A 19,103-nucleotide genomic window follows, 5' to 3' on the forward strand; every position below is an offset into this window, starting at 1 on the left:
TGTGATGTTTTTATCAGCTGTTTAGACTCTCATTCTGACGGCACCCATTCACTTCAGAGCATCCAGTGCTGAGCAAGTGATACAATTCTACATTTCTCCAAATCTGATGAAAAAACAAACTCATATACATCTCGGATGGTCTGAGAGTGAACACACTTTCAGCACATTTACATTTTTGGGTGAACTGTCCCTTTAAGTAAAGTAACTCTTTCAATAGGACACCAAAAGTCCATATTCTGTTAACACATGAAGCATATATTTTATTTAATGAGGTTATTGTTACAGCTGTTAGTTTCAGATGCAAATACCACAAAACAAGATCCTGAGTGAATATTAAAAATATGATTTTAAGAATATAATTAATGTAATTCTCCTTAGGAATGTAAATCCAGATAATAAACTCTGAACATAAATTATATCTCTGTTATTTATTTATTTATTTATTTATAAACGTTACTATTTATAGTTTGGAAATGCAAATGAATTTAACTCAATTTTCTTTTTTTAACTGCACAGTGTTAACCCTGTTTTATTTTTGCAATAAATTATATAATAACTATATACTGTACAGTTAAACATATTTATTTAAATCTCATTTTATGTATGTTTTTAATAAATGCATTTATTATTTTATGTTTATTTTAACAGATTTTTGAATATTTATTTTAATCAAATATCCTCTATTTAGTATATATTTAAACCAAGTTGGATTTATTTATTAATCAAATTAAGTTTGATATAAAGTTAATTTCATCATAATTTTATTTTATTAAAAACATTTTTTTTTGTAGATCTTCACACAGGTTTTCTTTAAACTTTCCACTTTTAGCTCTGCAAACATATTTAACCCTTTTTAATTGTATGTAACCCCTTAATCCTTTTATTTTTAATTATGTAATTTGTGCATTTAGCAGACGCTTTAATCCATTTTTTATTTACTCAACTGTAATATTTATAATTTATTCAAGCTGTTTAAGCGCAATTGCACTATAAGATAACAATGAAAAATATCAATATGATCTTCTAAAGTAAATTAAAAAAATAATAATAATTAACAGGTTTCACAGCAAGTTGGTCTCCATGGCAGTGTATGGTGACGTCAACTGCGCTTGGGCATAAACAAAAAAGCACTCGAAACTAACATTTAAACCTATAAACGACTAGATTTGTTCGGAAATTAAATTTCAATTTCGGAGTTAGATTAAACGGATTAAAAAAATAAGCAGACACGCAAATAGAGACACTTCAAAAATTCTGAGTCACTCACAGGATGCGTTAGCCACCAGTGGGAGTCATGGGAAATGTAGTTTTCACTGTTCTAGAATGTTAAGGCCGCAAGCAGGGGATGATGACGTGTAAAACTACAACTCCCATATATCTTCCTCTCAGCAGCCGCCGCCGTGTTGATGTTCGTGTAGTTCTATGTTGATGTTTTGGCTCAGTTTGAGAGGCGTTACGTTTAATGGTAGATTTACACAGAGGACGTTTTGCCTTCTTCCTTTTACTTTCGCTGCAGTATACCGCTAAAACAGGTAAGTGCAACATATAATGCAACGGATGCTGTTTAAATCCATCTTTATCAGACTAAAGAGACTCACTCATGTTTTGCTGTGTGATTGTTAGAGTCAATGTTTGGTATTTTACCTCAGGTTAGTTCACATGTTGAGTGTTGGGCGTTATAAATCTAATTTTAGAATATGGAAATCTCCTGCCACTATTTTACATAAGATCAACTAAGACGTATTTTGCAATAATAATCGCACACACTTGCTGTGTTTACGTAGCTATCTGTTTTTGCCTGATTATCGTTGTATTTAACAAAATCAAAGATAAGTTTTTTTTGCATCATCTATCAATCTATAACAGAGGGTTTTATAAATAAATGTAAAATATTACTTGAAAATATTTACTTTCTGTTATATTACTTAATTATATTTTTCTACTCTCTTTAGCACCGTACTGTGAAATGAAGGCCTATTAAAAAACATTTTATTCGTATTAATTATTTATTTAAATCAAATTGAGTTAATTTTATCTTTTTATTTATTTATTTATTCATTTATTTATTTATGTATTTATTATTATTATTATTATTGTATTTTACATATTTCCATGGACCCTCTTTTTATTTATTTATTTATTTTTACATCTTTCCATTGTTGTCAGTTAGAAAGTCTCGATCTATAACACTAACAAGCACCTAAATATCATGAATTAGACACTTTTGCACTCATTAAGATCTGTCAAAGCATTTCCGTATTCAGTGGTTGTGTTTGGATGATGTGATATGTGTGCAATAGCTCTGTTCTGCTTTTTTGGATGGTTAACAAACCAGAGTGTGTTATTTCTGCATGCTCTTCCTGAAAAACAAACCAGTGAAACAACCAGATGATAGTTTTGACTCAGATCTGTGGTTGTTAAAGAAATGCTTCACCCCGAAATGAAAGCTCTGACATTATTAACACATACTGTGACAGACTTTTCATGAACTCTTGCATATTGAATGCAATGGTGTATGGGTTTAAAAAAAGTTCAATGTTAAACAAGAATGCATCAGATTTCAGTGTTACTTTCAGATGAGTTTCTTTATTGTGTCTGTAATTCTTCTTGTTTGTGGAGTTTTGCAAAAGCTGAATAATCATTTACCAGTGACAGGGTCAACCTGACATTGCCATCCCTTAAATGAGCATTCATTACTGAGGACAACAACATCAGATGAGACTTGAAACAATGCAGTTTGCAAACTTTGCATGGCCGAATGTGTGTGTTTCTCTCTCTCAGTAAAAGTAAGTAACAGTCAGTAAGAGTCCATGTTTCTGTTGTGGTTATTTCTGTCCTGTAGCTGGCTGAGAGATGTCGGACAGCTCCAGTGACACGGAGTCGTCCTGTGGATGGACAGTCATTAGTAACGAGGTGATTCACCTTTTATTACTGGGATCCTTACCCATCGGGTTTACTTTCAATCTCAGTGTGAATGCTTTATGGGAGTTAAATTCCTCTGCTGGGTGAAGAACACATCTAGGTCATATTTTGCCCCTAAATCTAAAAATAGAAATAATAATACATTATATTTTGCATAAAAAAACAAAGCCTATTTTTAGGACCTTTTTTATTTTTTTTATTTTTTTTTTGCAATTTGGCATTATTTTCATGAAAATAGCACATTTATATATTTTTTATTGATTGGAACTCATTAGATTTTTTGTTCTTTTTTTATTATTTTGGTTTGAATTATTTTGAAATATGATTGTGAGATTAACTCACAATAATTAAATGATTTAAAAAAATGATAAAAATATACAGACACTTAAATGATGTAAATAGTAACTTGATAAAAAAAAAAAATATATATATATATACATACATACATACATACATATATATATATATATATATATATATATATATATATATATATAAATTTATAAATATATAAATATATAAATAAATATATAAATTTATAATTTATAATTTATAAAATTATTATAAATTATAAATGCTATACATTTATATGTAAATTATAGTTACATTATTTGTTGTTTTTCACTTAATTTTTTTAATACTGTTTCTTAAACAAATACTTACTCTTAAAAGCTTAACACTTTTAAAGTTTACCCATTGTGTGTGTGTGTGTGTGTGTGTGTGTGTGTGTGTGTGTGTTTTATAGGGTTCAGATATTGAAAATCTGGGGCCGGATAACGCCGGAGAGTGTGAGGATGAAGCGGTTGGCAATGCTCTGGACGTACCTGATGGTGAGGATGTTAAATGAATAAACACAAAACTATTGATGTTGTTTGGTTTGATTCTGTTGATTATATCTGATGTAGAGTGAAGGGTTAATGTGTGGTTAATCACGTGTGTCATCAACACACAAGAGGGAAAGGATGCATGTGTAAATCCAGGAGTGGTCAAACAAGTTTGAAGTATTTGAGCTTGTGTTTTTCTTCAGCCAAGCGAGGTGAGGAGAGTTTGGGAGAGTCTTCACTAGACCTCACGCTGAAAGAGGAGGCGGAGCCGGCCCGAGAGGTGCGATTAAACCTGAGAATGACCTCCTGTTGTGTGTTAGTGTTCTGCAGAGAGGACTTTTCCAGTAATCCTGCTTAAAGAAATGGCATTTGTGTTTTCTTGCAGGCGGCTGGAGAAGAACATGTGATCCTCTGCTCCTCCAGTGAGAACTCTGACATCATCACTCTGGCGGAGTCTCAGGAGGCGGAGATTGACACGTGGGAGGAGCCTGTTGCTAAGGAGACGGAGGAGGAAGCAGGAAGTGAGGAGCTCTATCTCGGAAGCTCGTCGAGCAGCCAGTACACGTTTAGAGAGTCAGAGACAAGTGAGTTAAAAAGATGTTTACATGCAAATGAATGTCTGAATTAGCAGTGGGATTTTCTTTAGGCTCAATTTTCTGAATTAAAGAAGAGAATCATGTCAGAAGATGATTGGTGTTGAGCTTGATTTTAAGAAAGATAGCGACTGAGCATGCAAAACTAAGATTAATTGAAATAAAACCCCGAATTACAATAAGACTTCTGATCTATATAAGCATCTTTTGATCTGATCTTAATGGTGAAATATTACATTATTGATATTTCTTATTTGGTTCAATATTTTTATTTAGCAACTAATATAATAATAATAATAATAATAATAATAATAATAATAATAATAATAAAACTGTTGTCTAAATCTAAATATATCGTTTTTTTGTAAAAAAAAAAAAAGAAAAAAAAAAGTCTGACAAAAATACACTTCCCATGATTCTCTTTGGTAGTCCAAGAAAGATCAAATATGCATCAGTTGCACATTTCAAATGTACATAATTTGCTCTTCATTTTGTTGTACCAAGCATCCTGTATTTGTCAATAAGTGGAATAGAAAAAAAGAAATATGAAATTGCACAATGCATTTTTTTCTCCATTTAATATAATCAGTTGAATGCACGTTACATGGTAATTACGATTTACAGAGTTTCCGAAGTTGGAAAGAGTAGCTTTTAATTTTTTTTTACACATATGTGACCTCTGACATCCATCTGTCATTTGCCATTGTCCTAAAAATACTGGGTGAATTCCCAAGCTGCCTGAAAAAGGGTGGTGCCGTGGTGGGAAAGTTTCAGAATTTCCTAGAAATATGTCCTGAAATTCCCAATGTGTTGATTGTCCCACCGTGTTTTCAGCTCATAAAGAAATGTTTGGGTCATATTTCAGAAATGACATGTTAGTGTTAATATTTTGAATATCTGATGTCATTTGCTTCCAACTATTTTTAGCTGCACAAAAAAAAAAAATCTAATTTTGATGCTTGATTTTGCAAATTGGTATGTCTTACCATGCTATTTTAATGAATTATCTATCTTAATTATGAACAGACTGGTTTGTAGAGCAAACAGTTTTACCGTTTACTTCATGTTTTTATTCTTCTGGTTATTTCCCTTCAGCGGCTAATGAACCGGAAGTCTTACTCATTCACAGAAAACAGCTTACTTCCACATTTATAAAAAAGGTGGACAGAAGCTTATTTCAGTTACAGAATAATAATAAAAATAGGTAATTGTTATTCTTTTTTTCTATTTGTTTTTGCAATTATGATTTAAAAAATTTTTTATGAGATATTGCAAGATAAAAAACCCACAATTGTATGTAGATACAAATGTGCAATTCTAAGAAGAAAAGACTGAATTGTGAGATATAAGCGAGAAAAAAAGTCTTGCCATGTAAAAAAAAAAATCTGACTTTTTTCCTTGCAATTAAGAAATATAAGACGTTAACATTCGCAAACTTATAATTCTAAGAAGAAAAGTCTGAACTGTGAGATATAAACTCGCAATTGAGAAAATAGTCAAGCTGATTTCCACCAAGGCATTTAAAATAGAAAAAAATGTAATTGACACTTTTTGATCTCACCATTCTCAGTTTATCTCTCACAATTATGATTTATATCTAAATTCTCAGATAAATAGTCTCAATTTGTTCCAATCTCACAATTTTCAAAATGTCAGAATTGTGAGATAAAAAGTTGCAATTTCCTTTCGTTCCTTTTTTTTTATTTTTTGCATGTCGAAAAATAAGCTTCCATGCATTTCTTAATAATTCGTAATAATGTAATGCTTAATTTTATTGCAAAATATAATTCTGTTTTGCGGCTGAATATGACCCACACGTTTTTATGAGTTTCATGCCCTTAATATAAGACACAAAGACATGTTAGTCTCTTTCCCGGAGCGGCAGCAGACTGGTGTTGGAGCAGATGGGGATTTTCCAGGACGCTGTGGGAATTCGGCAGCCATCTGCACAGCTCTCTCTCTCTCTCAGGTGCTGTGACATGAGACTGTGAGCGTGTTGTGATCAGCATGCTGATAAAGCTCTGAGGACCGAGAGCGTGTTTGTGAGCCATGTGGCAAAAATAGGTTCTGCCACATTAACCTTGCTGATGAAATGCCCAGCCAATGGCTGTGAGAGTAAATAACGTGTTAATGGTGTGAAAAAGCCACATTAATGTGTTTGTTTGACCTACATTTCTGCATGCTGTCAAATGTGTCGTAAATCCAGACTGTGAACTAATTCGTTTTGGGTCATTCTGTCTCAACTCATGTCTGTAACACAAGAAGTATTTTACATTTCAGCTCTTAACAATGTTTTCTTTTGGTATCTTAATTTTGAAGGCCCTATATGCTTTATTTGCAGAGAATTTGCTCCTTGAGTAAATTGTTAAATTGTATAAATTTTCAGTGGACCAAATGTGGGTCACTTTGCATACGGCTGATACTTTACTTTTTTTTTTTAAAGAGGAATCTCTAAAGAACAAATCACGTGGAAACTAGAAATGTATCTTCTTTCTCTCTATCAAAACAGTTGCACACCTGTCGGAGTGCCAAAAATAACATTTTTCCAAAGTTTGCGTGCGTGTTACTCGAAAAGTATTAAAGGTATCATGTTATCCTTTTAGATTTTAATTCTTAATACATTTTTCTTTTGTAATTATCATTTTTAATGCCCTGAATAATTCAATTCCAGATATTTGGGGATGTCAATGTGACTCAGAAGTCATTTTCACCCGTTTTTAGTCGTCCAAACTAAACAGTTTTCTCTTGCAACCATATTGAGATCCCAGTATCTCTGGAACTGAACTATATAGGGTCTGAAAAATGGAGAATAAAAGTGTGTTATTAATGCTCTTAACTTAAGACCAAAAATCTAAAATGGCATTAAGATATATTTAATACTTCTTGAGTTACAAAAATGCAAACTCTGGGGGGAAAAAAACTTGGAGAGAGCCTTTTTTTGTCACTGTTGGCATATAATGCAACAAAGTTTGCTAAGATCAACAGATTTTACAAATAGATCGACCGATCTCTCTGGAAAAATAACATAATTATGCTGCAGTCTTTCTAAAGTAATAAATAAAATAACAAAATCAAAAATTTACTGAATATTGGTTGATTTGACACAAAATGACCGTTAAGCTTTTAATAAAAGTGATCAGATGCATAACTTTCACCTGCTGGACAATGAAACAGGTGTAATAAAATCCTCAGTGTTTGTAGGATCTTGGTTCCTTCAGGTGTGTTTCCAGTATGCTCGCGTCATTTCCTCCGTCTGTATGAAGTATTTCCAGTAGCTTCATAGAGAATACAGAGCAGACATTCACAGTGTTAGTCCTGCAGCTGTGTTTTTGGAGCAGTCATGTGCTAGTCCGGTCGATTAGCTCGTTACGCTAGTGTAAACAGCTCTGCATGTCAAATATGTGTATTGTGAGCATGTGTTTGCTGTGAGTGAGCAGACGTGAGTTACAGGGAACATCTTTGCACACAATGTTCGTCAGAAAGTGTGTGTGTGTGTGTGTGCAGGTTTTGCTATTTGTTCTTGAAAATGTACAAAAAAAAAAGTAAAACCTCACATAACCTTCACTGCAGGTCCTCTGCTGAGCCACTATAATGAATATGACTAAATAATGTCTCAAAATCTCATATCTATCTATTAACTTTTTTATTGTTTACTTATTGTTAACTATTTATCTCTATTTTAGTAATTTAATATTAATTTATTATATCTATCTACTTTAGTTTTTTATTAATATATATATATATATATATATATATATATATATATATATATATATATATATATATATATATATTACTCTTTATTTATGTATTACTGTTTAACTTTAGTTTACTAGTTTATTGTTATTTGTGTATCCAGTCATGTACATTTTGCTATCTAGTTTTATTTGCTCATTGCTATTTATTTACTTATTTGCTTATTGCTGTTTAATTATGTATTTACTTATTTATATGCATGTATTTATGTATTTGCTCACTTATCGATTGCTATTTAAATGTTATATTACTTATATGTTAACTTTTTTGCTGTGTATGTATTGCTATTTATTTACTTTTGGCAATTTATTTATTTATATTTGTTATTTACCGCTGTTTATTTATTTCACACTTCCTGGTGGAAATTATAATTAGCTTCATTTAAGAACAACAGACGTCAGTGGGACGTCAGCACCATGCGTGTGTGTGAGTGTGTGTGTGTATGTGTGACTGTGTGTGTATTAATTCCTCTGGGCTGTGTGTGTTTTTATCTGTACTCAGTTTTCCCAGTGGATCAGCCCGTGCAGCGAGACGGTGGTAACAGCAGCAGTGAGGATGAGGATGAGGAGGGTGAGGTGAAGGTCAGTCCTGTGGTGAGGAGACGCAGAGTGAGGAGGAGCACCGCTGGCTCAGAGCCTGGAGACCCTCAGGGGCCCCACAGGAGACAAGAGGAGGTGCTGCGTCTCAAAACAACTCATCATCCAGCATTCACTCCCTACAAACCAGATATAGCTCCGAGAGGACCACAATACAATTACGTTCATTTTACTTTAACATAATACTTTAGGTGTTTTAATCTGCATCTGATAATGTTACTACATGACAGATGTGAATTCATTATCATGCTTTCACTTGAAAAACAATCATAGTAGGGTTGCACAATTGATCGAATTTCTATTCGCGAGAACAATTACAGAAGCTTCGTAATCCTTCAAAGCAGAGATTAATCGTTCAAAGTCCTCTCATGTTATTCTGCATGCTTATTTTTCTTTCTACATGTTATATTAAGGGTTTTTCCATTGGTTTAGTTTTAGTATAACATTATAATACCATGCATATTTTTACCTTTTTATTTAAAGAAGAAGCAAAGCTGATGTATAGTTGACATTTGAGGCTTAATACTATAGAAGAGCATTCAAAGTTTAGCGTTTTCAGCTTGTTATTTTCATATAGAAATATGGCATGCAGTTGCTTCAAACAAAGGTGTAAACATCATTAATTTAATCAGAATTAATTATTCAAATTGCAGTTTCAAAGGAATAATCGACAACTATAATCGTGCAGCCCTAAATCCTAGTTTAAAAATGTTTTCTTTTCCAGTAATTTGTTTTTGTTTTATAATTTTAGATTTTAGTGTATATTTAGTTGATTTTTTATTTTGTTTTATATATATATATATATATATATATATATATATATATATATATATATATATATATATATATATAGTTGTTTTAATACATAGAAAAATTTAACTACATTTAATTTTATTCAATTTTATTTTTTAATTTTATTTGAAATGACAAAAATTTTATTTATGGTTCATGTTTTTAATCATGATTATTTATTGAAATGGCTGCACTGTTCTAATTTAAATAGATAACATTTTTATTAAATGATATAATAATGATACCAATAAATATAAATTCGTAATTAAAAATATTTTATTAAAAAAAAACATATTTGGGCTGGAAACGATGGACATATTTGATGCAACACATCACTCATTTGTTTAAACCTGTTAACACTATTCAGCCAAGATTTTCTGAAATCATTCTGGCATGTTCCACACAAGCTCATTAATGTTAGTCGGCCCCAACATTAATCGTGCATGTGCTGAAATACTGCTTGTGATTCTCCATCAGGCTGTTGAGGGGGTCGCAGCTCATCCGGAGGGCCGTGCTGCTCGGCACGATCTGGGTCCCGTCAGCGGCACCCTGAACAAATGCATCCTGCTAGCACTGCTCATCGCCATCAGCATGGGCTTCGGACACTTCTACGGTGAGCAGAAACATCTCGTCTGTCTTATTCACATGCTCTTCTCATTAACCCTCAAAATGAACATCATTTTTACAATGATCTTTTAAGAGATATAACCATTTAATACATTTTTTGGATCATTATGGTATGTAGGTGTCAACTTTGCAAAAACCTTTGATTAATTACCTGTTAAATCAAATTGATTTCAAAACTTTTGTAAAATAAATTAAGCCTTTTCCTCATATCTCACGCTTTTGGGACTGAATTTTGCTGAATTAATGCATGATTTTTTTTTTTCATCTGAAAGTGTCAGATTATTGTAGTAAAATGAATTTATTTGGGTCAAAAACTTTTCAGAGGAACATTTATGTTGTTTTTGATTTTATTATTATTATATTTTATTAATATGTGGGGTGTGCGTGCAACCATGAGTTAAATTCCATTAAATTGCATTCATTGTAATGGGTTAATACGGGTAATTCTCAGTTTATATGTTCTTATAAATTTCATACGGGGATATATTCAAATAAGATTTCTCATAAAAATTGAAAAAAATATTTATGTATTTTGCTTCATCGTTTTTTGTGTTTTGCTTCATATGTAATTTTTAAATTTCAATGCATTTCTTTTTATTTAAAAATGAACGGCAGTAAAAACATGGTAACATTCAAAACTTAATGAGAAGTTGCTTATCAGATACAGTATGGTTTTAGTAAAAAAAATATTAAGTTATGCAATGAGTCTTCTGTGTTTAATCAGACCTGGAATGCAAAAATTGTATAACCTACAGATTATAAATGAATTATAAGGGATTAAATGATCTGAAGTGGAATTTGAGGAGTATCCTCAAGATTGTGATTTTCCTACTGAACCTGTGTGTGTGTGTGTGTGTGTGTGTGTGTGTGTGTGTGTGTGTGTGTGTGTGTGTGTGTGTGCACTCCAGGCACAGTCCAGATCCAGGAAAGGCAGAGGATCGTGGAAAAGAGTCGCATAAATGAGCTGGAAGCGCCGTGTAAGAGAGAGCTGGATGTTGTAAGTAAGGTCCATCAATCACAATCTGTTCACTGCTCTCTGTCGTTCTCATTGGTGAACTTTCTTTCAGCTTTTATTGTCCTGTATGATAATTTCCTCTCAGATTCAGCTTTAGATGCTGCGATTCAGTGTCTTTTGTCTTACGTTTGTACTTGTTTTGTCATTTAAATCATTGTTGGGCTTGTTTACATTCCCTGGCTCAGTCTGTTATTCCAAATGATTAATCTTTTATAATTCTTAACTAGTTTTATGTAGTTTTAGATGAGCATTGCATATGATTTTATTTATTTCTGAAGCAGTTTATACTTTTAATCAAAGAAGAATGCATTAATTGATTTAAAGCAGTAAAGTTATGAAAGTTTTCTTTTTCAAATAAATGCAGTTCTTTTGAACTTTCTGTTGGCTGCTGAAAATTCAGCTTTGCATCACAGAAATAAATTACATTATACAATATATTCACATAGAAAACAGTAATTTTATATTTTAATAATATTTTACTATTTTACTGCACTTTTGATCAAATAAATGCAGCCTTTGTGACCAGAAGAGACTTTAACAAACATTAAACAAGTCTTACCGACTTTGAAGAGTAGAGAGGTTTTTCCCGGGCGTCGTTCTCACGTCAGTCTCCATACGTTTAGGAAGTGGTTGAGAATCTCAAGGAAGACCTAGAGGAAAAGCAAGACATGGTGATGTCCCTCATGAACGTCATGGATAAGATTACTAAAGAAAACCAGCATCTCAGAGTCAAACAGGAAGAGTTACAGGTAACCTGAATGCATTATTGTTTCCTCTCAAAATCTCAAAAAAATGTTTAAGGGGAGCGACGGAAACAAAATTCACCAGTTATTATATCTGTCAGTGTTGTTCTAGTATCACTGAGATAGTTCAGAATAGTTAGTTTACTTAAAAAGTGTAACTGTAGACTGCTTAAAAAAAAAAAAAACATCCTTCAGGAAGTGACATCATTTATCACAGGTTTCCCAAACGGGTTCATTATATATATATATATATTTTGTAGTATTTTTTGGTTTTATTAGACAATGATTTTATTCCAGTAAAGCTATTTTAGTACATCAAGCAAACAGGGGAAGTGTTGCTTTTATGTTAGTTTAAATAAAATAAACATTAGTTTAAAAATAATATATAAAAAAACCTTTCACATTTTCATTTTGTTTAATCCGATGTTCTAAAATTACTGAAAACAAATTTATAACAACTATATAGACATTTAAAAAAAAGCAATATTTTATAACAATGACAAAAGCACGCAACAAAAATGCGAATTCAAAACTACTGAAACAAATAAAAATAAAATATATATATATATATATATATATATACAATTATAATACTATCTCAATTATATTTAAAAAAACACTGGCTGAAGTAAAATATATTCATTAATTAATTTTTTATTGTTTAATAACCCTGCTGGTTGTATCTACCTTATTGTTAATATAAGAGCAGGTGAATATGCGAGACTTCTAGTTATTCTACTTGTACACAAACAGCACGTTATGCTGCCTTATCGTGTTATTTTCATGATATGCTTTTAGTTATTTACCTAAAGCTAATGAATCGGAAGTCGGAAGCACATTAAAATAATAGCATAATTCCACGCTCTAACATAAAGTGAATACTTAAAAAATTCATGGGAAATGGCCACAGTAACAGTTCAGCTTCCTGTTTGAAAACGCAGGCCCAAAGACAAGATTTATACGTGCAACTGACGCAAACCAAAAGCCAAATGGAGTCTCGGCAGAAAGACCTGACCACGGAGAACCAGCATCTCAAAATCACTTTGGAGCGAGAAGAAGCGTCTCTGTCGGCCCTTCAGGAGGAGCTGAGGTCTCTGCGGGGACAGATACGAGAGTTAGAGGAGCGAGGAGCCGGGGCCGACTCCATCCTGTCCCAAAACCAGCGACTGAAGGGCCACCTACAGGAGGAGAAACAGAAAGCACGCAGCTTCATGAGCCAACGGGAAGCGCTGATGGCCGAAGCCCAGGAGCTGCGGAAAGAGCTCGATAGGGAACGGAAAGTGACGGACAAGCTGAAGGAGGAACTGGAGGAAATTAGGAAAGAGGAGGACATCGAGAGCAAGACGGATCCCGAGAACGAAGAACTGCAGGCGCGACTTCATGAGCTCGAGAACAAGTTGAAGTTCGAGCAGCAGCGCTCCGATCTTTGGGAAAGACTGTACGTGGAATCGAAGGAGGAGAGAGCAAAGGGCGACCGGGACGTGAAGACCAAGATTCCCAAGAACGGGATGTTGGGAAAAGTGAAGGAAACCTTCGACGCTGTGAAGAACTCCACTAAGGAGTTTGTGCACCATCACAAGGAGCAGATCAAGAAAGCCAAAGAGGCGGTGAAGGAAAACCTCCGGAAGTTTTCCGACTCCGTTAAATCTACGTTCAGACATTTTAAAGACTCAGCTTCGAATGTCTTCAGGCATCACAAGAGGTTTCACGACACCAAACCCGAGCATCACCCGTTTCACCAGGAGCAAGGAAACAAGCGCGCCGAAGACTGGCAGCCGCAGAAACCTTTACATCCTCGCAAATCAACCAGCGACTCCAGCGTTCACGCCGATCGCAACACGCGCAAACCCGGCGCTCAGAGAGACCACAGCACCATGGGACAGAAAACGCCGCCCAAAGGCTGTTCGGGAGTGTTCGACTGCGCCTATCAGGAGTCCATGAGTCTGTTCAACAAAGCCATGGATCCCATCCGCGCCGACGAGTTCAACGAGCTCCTGCGAAGCTATTTGCAGAAAGAAGTGGTGCACTTCCACCACTGGAGGGAGCTGGAGAGCTTCATCGAGAATTTCTTCCATAACGGCGTCTTCATTCACGACCAGATGCTGTTTACGGACTTCGTGAGTGGCGTTGAGGATTACCTCGAGGAAATGGATGAGTATCACAGCCTCAGCGACGATGTGTTCGAGGATCTGGACGACTACATATACCGCCACATATTCGGAGACACCTATTTAAAATACTTTGGGCCGAGGTAAGCTGTTTTGTGGTGTCATAATAATCTTATTTAGAGATCCAGAAAGTGGAATTATAATCTAACTCTGCATAATTTGCATATGATTTCATTTTATTTATGAGAACTTCATGCTTAATTAAGCTCCGCCCCTCATATACTAATGCCTGATTCATGTTCTTTTTATTTTTTTAAATTAAAGACATTGTTAAATTATGCAGTGATGTGCTTTAAACGTTTCTTGAACTAGTGGTGCTAAAAAGGCGGAACATTTCAAGAAAGTTTCCAAAACTTTCCAGAAATTTTGGAAACTTTACAAGATTTTTTTGTGTGGAAATTTCAGGATTTTCCTGAAAGTTTTGGAAACTTTTCCACTTCTTTGCATCACTATCTACAACACATTCCCTATGGCAACTTTAATAATTATCAACACTTAAATGATCTGAATCCACATGCAAATTAAATTAAGTAACACTGCTTATTTACTTTTAGTGTTTATTTATTTTAGTGTTTTTTATATAGTATTGTATTTATTAACATTTTGAATTAGCATTTATTCAATATTTTCTGTTTCTATTTTAAGTAATTTTGTGCTTTTGTCATTTCTATTTAACGTTTCTATTTCATTTGTAAAATTCTAAAAAATATAATTTAATTTATTTCTATTAATTTTTTTTTATTTCTAATAATTCTTCAACTTAAAATGACTTTATTTTAGTTAGTTTTCAAAGCAACATCACAGCAAGCTATGTCTATAGGTATTATTTTTGTGTTTTAATCTTAAAATAAATAAATTAGCCTAAATTTCGGCTAATTTATTTATTTTAAGATTAAAACACACACCAGTTTTAATTTAGTTCAGTTCGAGAACAGACACTACAATTAAATATTAAGATTTAGTTTCAAAATTAAATGCAGTAGCTTTTGATTGCCAATATTTTGGATTTGAATTTTGCAATTTTTTTTTTTTTTTTTTTTTACATTAGTTTCTTATTTATTTGGTCCGACAGTGTTTCCTGATTTTTACTGTATTTAAACTTAGCGTAATTTATTTATTTTATTTTACATCAAGGTGTATGCCAAGCCTCCAAACATATTCGTTTAGCTAATAAACATTCTCAGTTTCTTATTTATTTATTTTTTAATATATTTAAACTTTGTGTAAGTTATTTATTTTATATTAGGCCCGTAGCATGGTGTATTTACATTCGGTTTGTTAACAAAAGTTCTGTTTTGTTGTTTTTGTCCATTTAAGCAATGGATTGCTATAATTTAAAAACTTAGTAAGTTATTTAAAAGAGAGGAAAAGAGGGAGTCACAACCCTAATATAGACATGTATACAGACATATATACTTATATTAAAATGTAAAAGCTTGTCTGATAACCCTGTTGGTCTCTGTTGCTTCTCTGTCTGTAGGTCTGAAAAACAGTAGAGTCTGCATGTACACACGCATGAGTCAACCACGTATGAGGCTTTGTGGCAAACCCTAAACAATGTCCTGTTTGTAAATTTGCAGTCGACCCTTCAAAGGGCCGGGGTCAAAGGGCAAGGCGTGGCGTCACTGTCAGCGGCTACAGAGGAAGCAACATCAGCCCCGCCCTCGCCCTCAAAGAGCCAAGAAATGGAGCCAATCAGGACGCGACCCCAACCGACAGTTCGCAGATGTCAAAATAGAGCTGGGTCCCATGCCCTTCGATCCCAAATATTAGAAGAAACATTTTAGTTCTTCTCAATATGGCTCCTAATTTGTTTGTTTTGTCTAGGAGAAGGTTCGAGAAAGCTTTGGTTTCACCTTTTCAGTCATTTTTATTGCACAGTGTAAATGTTCTAATGCTGGTTGAATGATTTTTTTTAGCAGATTAGAATTAATTCTAGGTATTATTGAGGCATATTTATGTTTCCCATTCCCTGAAGTTATGCAAAAAGATTTGGAAGTTAATATAAGAATGTTTAAATTATTTTGATTTGGATTACTTGCGGCACACACACACACACACACACACACACACAATTTTAATTCATTATTAATGTTTCTAAACAAAAAACTTGATGTGTTTAATTTTGCTTCGGACCAAATAACCAATCAGAAAACATGATATTGAAATTATTTTCATCTCAAAAGTTCAGTAGATTTGAAAGAGTTGAAAACATTGCTCTTTGTTGTAAAAATACCTTTAAAGTAATCTTGTTCGAAGAGTTTCTGCCGTAGCGGTTTTATTTGAACATGCAAATCAGTAGAAGGTGTGATTTAAGATTTAGTTTCAATCCGCACTAGTTAGTGCACTATTTCCCCCCTCTTTTTCTCAACTGTGTTGCTCTCAGCTTAATTACATTCCTTGTTTGGAAACGTCTTTAATGTAATTGAACACAAATGCACTTAAGCTGCTTAATGTTGCACTTAAAAGTCTAGAATAAAAGTCTTTCACTGCTTCACTGATGATTGTCCTCCTGCTTTGAGCTGAAATAGACCTGGATCTTACAAAGCACTGGTGAGCGTGAAATAAAAAAGACTAACAAAACAAAACTCTTTATTTAAGTTTGAGATCAGTTGTACAGCTCCAAAAAATGCAACTTTATGTAGTCTTCAGTTCAGATCTTATATAAGTGTAATTGTACAAACGTCCAGCTTAAGCTTCTCATGTCAAATCTTGACTGATTTTTATCAAGTAAACATCAGAATAACTGCAGTAATATTTCCAGATGAACACTTACTGGACTGAAGCATCTTAAATTCACTTGATTCTCCATCAATCATGTTTTGGAAAAATCAGTGAGTGTAAAATCTGATTATCAGGCTTTTAAAAGAACGTTTTGTATTGCACTGCATTATATATTTTGAAACTACAGATATAAAAGAGAGTGATATCACTTTCCTTGAAGCCTTCATATATTATGCATTGTAATTAATTTTTAATGCATTAATTATGCACCTTATAATGCATTGTACGATCTCATAATTAATAATAACTACAGTTACATTACGATTCTTATATATTCACTTTCTCACCTTTAGAATGTATAATGCATTTGACAAACAACCAATTTCAGATTCAACAAAGGAATCTGCAGATATTAAAATGCATTTTAAATATTGCAATAGTTAATTATGAAAAGATATAATGAATTATAACAAATCATGCATACCTTAATAATGCATTACCGTCCACCAAATAAATAAACCAATATAAATATCAGCACCTGCACCTTATTGCATATTTCATATCATGTTTTTACTACATATTCTCCCGATATCAGACTATATGAGCTATAAAAGCCTAATATATACCAAAAATTACTTACAGCTTCGCTAAATACACGCCTGTCAGTGCAAATATGAGAAGACCTTCAGAAGGCTTTCAAAAACACACCAAAATGGCTAAATGTTCATGCACTCACTGCTAAATATCATACAGAATGGCAGCACTGGATAAACAAAACAGAACTCCTTGTGTGCAAGCAAACTGCAAAAACATATTTAATGAGCTAGATAAAATGCTTGTCTAATGCTATCTCTGTATACACTTCCAGTCAAAAAGTTTGGAATCAGTGAGACTTTTAATGTTTTTTAAAGAAGACTCATTACTTATTTAATAAAAAAATATAGACTCATATTTCAGCAGGAAACAGTGGTTTGGAGTTAAAAACGTCTTAATGCTGGATTTGTTTCAGCTTTTGTCTTCTCCAGATGTTAACTGATGGACTGGAGTGATGTGGATTACTGTGATGTTTTTATCAGCTGTTTGGACTCTCATTCTGACGGCACCCATTCACTGCAGAGACACTGATGCAATGCTGCATTTCTCCAGATTTGATGAAGAAACTCTTGGATGGTACATTTTCAGCAATTTTTCAATTTTGGGTGAACCATTCCTTTAAGATTTTCATCTTGTCCATACTGTCCAAGTGAGTTATATGTTAGGGATCTAATTTGCAGAGTATTATATTCAAGCTAAATGAATTCTACAGCTCTGTGCATGAAAAAGGATATGCAAAGACCATTCGGTGGGGAATCCCCAGCTACTGTTAGTACTCATGATGGCCAATATAAGGCTGATTTATATTTAGATAATGCTGTTTAACTTTTCATTTTGAAATAAAACTATTTAAATATATTATTTAATTTTTTTAGCACGTGGAAATTAGGATGTTGTGAGTAGAATCTACTTAATCGTCATAATAATCATGTCTTAATCTTAATAATCCTCCTGAATAATAAAATGCATTGTTATACAAATTTTTTGATTTCGGGTTACCTGAACAGTATTTTATTTCTGTTTGGTGATTCATTTAGTCATTTCAACTGGGTGAACACAGTGTACACAGAATTTATTAAGAAAATTACAGTACTTATTTGAATAATCATGTTACAGGTCTTATAATTTAACATGACTTATTCTATTTTCTGTTAGTAACTCGAACCGCGTTTGTTCATTTTGAGACGCATTTAATGGGAACTGTTGTTACTTGAATGTGGAAAGAAACGAGGTTTATTTCCGGGTTTGGGTGGTGACGTCGCGCACGACCTCATGAATATTTAATGAGTACATAACAACAGACTTTGAACGCTGAACAGTTAATAATTTTAAAGGTTTTTCGGGATTTATATAAATGGTGTTTGACCCGTCTTGTTATAAGCATATGTTAAAAAAAAAAGTGAAATGCGAAAATGTAAGTCGCATTTGTTGCGCGAGTTGCTGTGGTATTAATTAGCTACAATAAATTAAGTTATACACGTGTTGAATGTTATCGAATTTCGTCATCCATATTTTGTATTTGTGTAGTTCATTTATGCATACATACTCAAAAGACTGTAAACAGCATGTATACAACACTATATGATAAACAAAATGCCATGAGTACAGTCTTTTCTCTTTTCAATCAGTGGGATGTTTAGTTTCTCTTATTGAGTCTTCATGACAGAGGATCATGTCTGGAAGAAGGGTTCACTTTAATCAGATTGCATTTGCTACTCTGGTTGGAGAGGTGGTAGGTGTGTATATATA

The 19,103-nt window shown here is 33.3% G+C and overlaps 1 protein-coding gene across 4 annotated transcripts; it reads left to right on the plus strand.

Moving 5' to 3' along the window:
* The first annotated feature begins 1,376 nt into the window (after positions 1 to 1,376).
* On the plus strand, positions 1,377 to 16,537 carry LOC113061419 (cell cycle progression protein 1-like). Of its 4 annotated transcripts, none has more exons than XM_026230509.1 (12): positions 1,377 to 1,532; positions 2,843 to 2,913; positions 3,668 to 3,752; positions 3,950 to 4,026; positions 4,132 to 4,330; positions 6,225 to 6,308; positions 8,597 to 8,769; positions 9,961 to 10,096; positions 11,019 to 11,107; positions 11,749 to 11,874; positions 12,810 to 14,119; positions 15,617 to 16,537. In XM_026230509.1, the coding sequence occupies exons 2-12, from the start codon at positions 2,854 to 2,856 to the stop codon at positions 15,807 to 15,809; spliced, it is 2,532 nt and encodes an 843-aa protein (XP_026086294.1). In that variant the 5' UTR covers positions 1,377 to 1,532; positions 2,843 to 2,853; the 3' UTR covers positions 15,810 to 16,537. The 4 variants fall into 4 exon arrangements, with proteins under 4 accessions (XP_026086294.1, XP_026086295.1, XP_026086297.1 ...); XM_026230510.1 differs by having other exon boundaries at positions 6,228 to 6,308; XM_026230512.1 differs by having other exon boundaries at positions 15,517 to 15,768.
* The last annotated feature ends 2,566 nt before the right edge of the window (positions 16,538 to 19,103 follow it).

The sequence above is a fragment of the Carassius auratus genome, chromosome 43, assembly GCF_003368295.1.
Source record: "Carassius auratus strain Wakin chromosome 43, ASM336829v1, whole genome shotgun sequence".
NCBI lineage: Eukaryota > Metazoa > Chordata > Actinopteri > Cypriniformes > Cyprinidae > Carassius > Carassius auratus.